Source organism: Lottia gigantea (assembly GCF_000327385.1).
Source record: "Lottia gigantea unplaced genomic scaffold LOTGIsca_68, whole genome shotgun sequence".
In the NCBI taxonomy this organism is placed as follows: Eukaryota; Metazoa; Mollusca; class Gastropoda; family Lottiidae; genus Lottia; species Lottia gigantea.
Genome location: NW_008710315.1, coordinates 986,643 through 994,932, shown reverse-complemented (window position 1 = coordinate 994,932; position 8,290 = coordinate 986,643). Strand labels below are relative to the sequence as shown.

Genomic DNA, 8,290 nt, shown 5'->3' with positions numbered 1-8,290 from the left:
CTTGCATTGAGCAATAACCGTGACATTTCGCCCAGAATAAAATAGATGATATACCTAATGATAAGTATATAAAGTCATCGAGACGTTATTATCAGTAAAAATCAGTAATTGTAGATTAGAGTCATAACTGTCAATTTTTTTTCTATTACGTTAATTGAGAAATTTAAAGGGACAGACTTGCCATCCGTTTGACCAATCATACCTTAGTCTAAGAAACGGAAATATTTTTGGCTAAGCTAATCAGAAATGGTGTTAACAATTCACTGTCGAAATTATTTTGAGCCATCCAATCCATGTGTGTCCAGAATTATCTCCGTTAAAAAGTTAAAATGACGACTCGTCTCTTCCTGAGACATACACTGTATACAGATATATAAAGTGAAATGCCTAGTTTGAGGTGTTTTTGAAGGAATAAATATGAAATGTTCGTACATTCCAGTACTTCTGAAGACTATTTACATATACATGTATTCAAGACTCAAATCAAAAAAATCGAAAAATACGAACTTTCCCCTTTAACTATTGGTATAGCTCATCTTTTTTCTTGATATAGTGAAAATTAAACAATGCGCTGTATATACATGAGATTGCAAACAAAGTTGCTTGGAAACAGCAGCTGAAATATGTCTTTTTTATATCCTCAGATAAAATATTTATTCATTAAAAGAAGAGTATATCAAAGATGCTTTGATTTATTTTAAAAGAGTACAGCAGTGCTACTATAGGCCTATATGTATGATGAAATAAACCGCTTCCAATATTTGGATGCAATTGAAAGAAAGGTTTTGATAAAGTTAGCTAAATTATTTTACGGGAAAAATAGACTAACACATTGGAGTGTATGATTTTAGTGAATGGAAAAGAGTTTTTAGAGGGATTCTAAACTTATTTTAGACTTTAAGACTAATTCTTCTTATTGTGATTATATAGAGTGTATCTAAAATGAAAAATACGATTTCAATTCTATTTGTTACTGTTTGTTTTCTGTTCGTGACTTCAACTATCATCAATTTGGATAGAGGGGATCATGTGTACTCTAATTTTATTGATATTAGAGGTTTGAATTCGAAAGTATTCTGGATAAAAGGAGAACGAAGAGGTAAAGTCGCATTATTCAAAAGCAAGGATATAAATGGATTAATATTCGATATTCGGTTTGGATTGAACCACAATAGGCGTACGATTATAAGAACAAAATATTTGGGGTCTTTTGTTAATGAGACTTCACAACCAGCTCTGTTACTTAATGCTATAGAATTTAAACCCTTTTGGATTGAATGGAATGGTAATAAAATTGTGTTGGGTGATGGAATGGTTCCTGGAAGTGGACAGACAACATTATCAGGAGTAAATAATGAAACGGACGATATACAGTTCAATTATCTAGGCATCAGAACCGGTTCAGTACCGGTTTCTTATATCCTGGAACTATCAACTTGTAGGAAGAACTAAGAAGATATTTCGTCCTGGAATTTTTTTTTTCATTTCACTATTTACTAAATTAAATTTTTTCAAAGTAAATGTTTTTATTTTTTGCCTACTTACTTATGTATATTTTTACGCTCAGCAGGAGAGGGTACTATAAGCGAAAGCAAGCGGTATTGTTTATACAAAGAAACATATTTTACGGTTACGATTACGATAAAAACACGTTTTTGTCAAGCCATAGATCAAGAGCAGTATATCAGGGCAGTGTTCTGTGACATCATCAACGCTTTTGACAGAGTACGGCATGCTGTTCTTTGTCATAAGCTTCAAGCCATCTATCAGAGTAAAATGTCACCGGATTTTCCCACAGGGATTAGTATTTTGATCATTATCTTACATAATTTATGCTAACGTCATCATCCAGAACTTTTACTCAAACAAAAGATCTCGGTATAAATAATAAATTTTAAAATCGATGATACAAAAGTTTGAGAGAAAGTTATTAATCATGGCGTCTTTCCTTGCTTACAACGGAATCACTTGTATGCAAAACGGATTCCTATTATTTTATACTAAATGGATTCCAATCTTTTTATACTAAACAGATTTCGACCATTTTACACTAAACGGGTTCCAATCTTTCTTACGAAAAGGATTTCGACCATTTTATATTAACGGATTCTAATCTTTTTATACTAAACGGATTCCGATCTTTTTTTTTATACCAAACGGATTCCGATCTTTTTATACAAAAAGGTTTCTGATCTTTTTAAACTAAACGAATTCCGATCATTTATACTACATGGATTCAGATCTTTTTTATACTAAACGGATTCAGATCACTTGTATACTAAACAGATTCCAATCTTTTTATACTAAACAGATTCTGATCTTTTTATAGAAAACGGATTTCGATCCTTTTAAACTAAACGGTTTCTGATAATTTTATACTAAACGGATTTCGATCTTTTTTTATACTAAACCGATTTCGATCATTTATTACAAAACGGATTTCGATTATTTTAACTAATTGGATTCTGATCATTTCATACTAAACGGATTCCGATCTTTTTATACTAAACCGATTTCGATCATTTATTACAAAACGGATTCCAATCATTTTATACTAAACGGATTCCGATCTTTTTATTCTAGATCGATTTCGATCATTTATTACAAAACGGATTCCGATCATTTTATACTAAACGGATTTCCATCATTTTACACTGAACGAAATCTGATCTTTCCGTGACGATATTCCTATTCAACAGTTTTCTGTCCATAGGCAATCAGACTATCAGTGAGATATTCATATTGCTACGATTTTGTCAAAACCTAGTAGGCTATGGTGACTCACATACGAAATATTTAACTTTTTATTTCGAAATAAAAATTCTTCTGGTGAAAATAAATTTTGAATTAAAATGGGTTTCCTTACTATTTTAGCGTCAAATTAATAATTATATCATTATGTTCTTAAATGCCCATAAACGTAAGTCTCTACTTATTTAACTAATTATGGAATCATTTTGGACATGTTAGACAAACTGGTACTTTTCTATGTCATTAGAACACCCGTACTTTCTATACATAGGTATTAGCAATTTCATTTTCATAAAAGAAAATAAGGGAACCCATTTTTAAAACCTTTTTCACCCAGGTGAAAGTTTTTAATCAAATATTACAGAAATTATCACCTAGGTGGAACTAATTATCCCCTTGGTGGAAATTTGAATAAGATTAAATAGATAATCTCTTCAACATTGATGTCTTTTTTCTTTCCAATTTTGACTACAGCGACAATATCTAGGATAGATGCACTGCCGAATAAATGAATGACGAAATAGAAGTTTTTCAAATAGGTCATAAATTTTTCAAAATTTCAAAACGGTTCCCAGAGAACTTCATATTCCTTCATTCTTCCATTTGTACCAATATACTTTCAACTTATCTTATGTATGTAGCAATTTGTAATTCTCCATCGTTTTATATACTAACATGATAATTTCTGGCAGTCTGAACGCGACTTATGGGTCTATGACCTAATTTCTGCACATAAACTGCAATTGCCTCATATTCGTGTATATTGACTGTACAAATATAAGTAATTAAGTATTTTCTTAGAAAATCTTTGTGTGTGGAAGACATCAAAGCCTCCTCTCCCGAATTAAATAATTATTACAATCATAGTTACATTCTTTCAAATAAAGGAATATCTCAAGCTTTATAAACTCAAAGACTTTAATCTTTATAGAAGATAGCAGCATACATAATATATTTTAAAATCGATGGCCCGAATTCTTACGCGAATAAAACAATAGGCTTAATAATATTTATTCATTAAAAGAAGAGTATAAAAGGATGCTTTGATTTATTTTAAAAGAGTACAGCAGTGCTACTATAGGCCTATTTGTATGATGAAATAAACCGCTTCCAATATTTGGATGCAATTGAAAGAAAGGTTTTGATAAAGTTAGCTAAATTATTTTACCGGAAGAAGTGGACTAGCACATTGGAGTGTATGATTTTAGTGAATGGAAAAGAGTTTTTAGAGGGATTCTACACTTATTTTAGACTTTAAGACTAATTCTCCTTATTGTGATTATATAGAGTGAATCTAAAATGAAAAATACGATTTCAATTCTATTTGTTACTGTTTGTTTTCTCTTCGTGAGTTCAACTATCATCAATTTGGATAGATGGGATTATGAGTACTCTAATTTTATTGATATTAGAGGTTTGAATTCGAAAGTATTCTGGATAAAAGGAGAACAAAGAGGTATAGTTGCATTATTCAAAAACAAGGATATAAATGGATTAATATTCGAAATTACGTTTGGATTATACAACAATAAGCATACTCAGTTAAGAACAGAATATACGAGGTCTGCTGTTAATGAGACTTCACACCCAGCTTTGTTACTGAATGCTAAAGAATTTAAACCCTATTGGATTGAATGGAATGGTAATAAAATTGTGTTGGGTGATGGAATGGTTCCTGGAAGTGGACAGACAACATTATCAGGAGTAAATACTATAATGGACGATATACAGTTTAATTATCTAGGCATCAGAACCAGTTCAATACCAGTATCTTATATCCTGGAACTATCAACTTGTAGGAAGAACTAAGAAGATATTTCTTCCATAAGAAACTCGAATTTGTTCTTTCATTTCACGAATAAGTAAATTGAATTTTTCAACAATGAGGACCATGCTATTTAAATTAGCAACAATTTTTGTATACGTCCAGTTGGAAATGTGACGTATATTGCCGTCTCATCTGTCCGTCCGTCCACATTTCTTTTATGCACGATAGAGGCTACAGTTTTAATCAGATCTTGATGAAACTAAGTATGCATGTATATATTGATTAGATCTCTGTCAAGTTCGAAATTGGTAATAAACGGTTTGAGAGTTATTGCCCTTGACTTTAAAAAAAGGCATTACATTTGGCTTGTATGCACGATAAAGGCTACAATTTTTACCCGATTTTGATGAAACCTAATATGCATGTATATATTGATGGAATCTTGGTCAAGTTCGAATTTGGTAATTATTGGATGAACGGTTTCAGAGATATTGCTCTTGACTCGGTAAAAACGCGTTAAATTTGGCATGTCTGTACGGTATGGACTACAGTTTTTATCCGATGAATCTTGGTATACATGTATATATTGATGAGATCTCTGTCAAGATTGAATTTGGTCATAATCGGATGATCGGTTTCGGAATTATTGCCCTTGGCTTAGTAAAAACATGTCAAATCTGACTTGTAGGCACATAGAGGGTACAGTTTTTATCTGAACTCGATGAACTTGGTATGCATGAATAAATGGACAAGATCTCAGTCATGTTCGAAATGTGTAATAATTGGATGAATGGTTTTGAAGGTATTGCCCTTGACTTAATACAATGCGTCAAATTTGGCCTATGGGCACGATAGAGACTAAAGTTTTTATCCAATCTTGATGAAACTTAGTATGCATGGACATATTGACGAGATCTCAGCAAAGCTTAAAATTATTGACAATCGGATGAACAGTTTCGCGGTTATTGCCCTTGACTTTGTAAGAAAAGCGTCAAATATGACTTGTATGCACAATAGAGACTACAGTTTTTATCCGATCTTGATGAAACTTGGTATGTATGTAGATACTGATGAGATCTCAGGTTCGAAATAAGTAATAAGCGCATGAGCGGTTTCTGAGTTATTGCTGTTGTGTGTACGTCGATGAGACCTTGTTCATGTTTGAATTTGATGATAAGTTAATTAACTCTTTTTGAGGTTTTGCCTTGACTTATAAATAATTTTAACATTATTATAAAATTCATTATTTAACTACTTTATAAAAAATAAGTTATAATTTCTGACAGCTGGAAGTGGGCGTATGTTGCCTTGTCTGGCAAGCTATCTTTTATAGAAGTAAATGTGTTTATTGTTTGTTTTTTTACGAAATGTTATGTATATTTATATCACTTGATGCTTGGTAAATATAGTTTTCTGTTTGTGTTAACTATGTTGTTAACTTCCGTTTTTTCTAGTTCTTCGGATAAACTATTGCTAGTATTCTACAGGTTGTGCATGTTACAGAGAAAGGTGTGTCATTTGTTCGACCAATAGTACCTCAGTCTCAGAAACGGGAATTGTTTTAGCAAAGCTAATCAGTAATAGTGTTTGCAATCCTCCTGGCAACCCAATTTGAGCCTTCAAAGACGAGTCGTCTTTTCTCGAGACTTATGCCTTATATAGAAAAAGACATATAGAAATAGAACGTTAAATTCCTAGTTTGAGAAAATTTTAAAGGAATTATACGATTTCGTACATTTCTAGTACTTCTGAAGACTATTTACATATACATTATTCAAAACCTAAATCAGCTTCCGAATCCCAATCCGGATCAGAAAGTAGGACAAACTGCATTTCAGATATTTTTTCTTAAACGGGCACCTTTTTACATTATAGATCATTTGTGGACGTTGTGTGGAACGAAATTTAGGTAAGAAAGAAGAGAAAGGATGAAAATGGGTGGACACTCGAAAACAAATCCCGAGGAGAAAATAAGCATTGGTCAGACTATCAATGCAACATATTGGAAAGTTTTCAACCAGTTTATGGCAACCGAGCGTATTTATTACCCAATTTGCAGCAGCATATATTAAAATCGCCCAAAAGTTTGTCCGCTCTAGTCGACGACGATTTGTTACGCCAGTTCGATTAAATTCGCTCGTCTGCCCGTGTGCGGTGCATTTTGCAAAGACTAAGTCACTGTACTCTATAACAAGCTTTGCGTTCAGGAAACACAGCCTCCATTATGTATAAATACAACACGACATGTTCATCCCAATTGATAAATCACTGCACTCTACAACCTGTTCCATGTCTTTTAAAGCAGTTACCTTTTTCAGCCTTTTCAGCCTCTGGAGTAATCATTTGAACCCCTCACATCCCCAAAATAATGGACATTCAAAACATTGAAAACAAACAAAAACACTAATCATAGATCTTATAATCAGACATAATAATGGAACTATATAATCATACGGCCGCAATAAGATGCTCAGTAGGAAGGCTGTTGCTGTTTTCTTTGGAACAATATAATATCCACACAGAAATAACTTCTCCTACAACAGTTGTCCACTACCCCGACACCGAAACCCCCAGGGGTTTTAACAACACCTGAGGTTGGGAACCAGGGCTTTAAAGCGTATGTCCTTGATTAAATACCATGTATTGCTTGATCTTTTGTTGTCTACAATCTTCATTATATTCATCCACATATAAGCTACTAGCTTTTGAAAGAATTGTAATACCAGCTTCAAAATATAGTGCTGTTAGTCTTAGAAAGTCGATGATACTACGTCTTAGAATAAACATAAAACTTAAAAATTATAAACTTGGCCAATAAGAGCCAGAAGATATACCTGGTGTCATAAATAACATAACAGGATCCTTATATAATCCGATAAATCCAAAAATCTTAGTAAAAATGCAATTAATTATTGAAAAACGCTTAATGGTAAAATTAAGCGTTTTTCAATAGTTACTTAGTTATATGAATTTTCCAATTTTCTAGATTTTACATGGATTCTATTGTAACTTTATGACACCAGGTAGGTTCATTGATGAATCATATTGACCATTCTTGAGAATTTTATGTTCATTCTTAGACGTAGTATCACTTTAAAGAGGGCAATTAGAAGTCAATATTTGGTGCATTTTTTGTTTAAATATTCTGAAGAGATCCTGTGTTTCGCCACTTTTCAAAGAATATTCACACAGAAAGTGACACAACTCAAACATGTCGACAAAATACTAAACCCATCATCTCATTTTGATTCCGGAAATTGTTAACTAATTGCATAACGCATCCTAAACAGTGCTATATAATTAGATGTCTGTCTACCAAAAGTCGACCTCGGTCATTATGCGACCTTGAAATATCATTACAGTAGAACTGTATACAATCATATGACAATATTCGTCGATTTAGTCGTACGGAGACCACATGAACACATGGTGATTTTACATCAAAATTTATACATTTTTGGTCTTTAAAGATGGGTTTCCTTATTTTCTTGTTGTTGAATTATGCAAATTATTTGATTAATTGGTGTTTCTTATGAATTATCATATATTCTTAATCATATCATTATGTTCTTATTGCATATAATTAAGAGTTTTAACCAACCATAAATGCCCATGTATGTACAGTCTGGATAAACAAAAAACTCAATGGAATTATGCTGGTAATTCTCTTCTAATTTAGCTAATTATAAATTAATTAAGGACATGTGAGACAAACGTGTATGTTTCCAAGGCATTAGAACATCTCTACTTTCTATTCATGTAAGTATTAGT

General features: G+C 32.2%; 1 protein-coding gene across 1 annotated transcript; it reads left to right on the top strand.

Moving 5' to 3' along the window:
- Window positions 1-4,050: 4,050 nt before the first annotated feature.
- Window positions 4,051-4,560, top strand: LOTGIDRAFT_167677 (hypothetical protein; the record flags this gene model as incomplete). The annotated part of the gene is made up of 1 exon (XM_009065173.1): window positions 4,051-4,560. The coding sequence occupies one exon, from the start codon at window positions 4,051-4,053 to the stop codon at window positions 4,558-4,560; it is 510 nt and encodes a 169-aa protein (XP_009063421.1).
- Window positions 4,561-8,290: the final 3,730 nt, after the last annotated feature.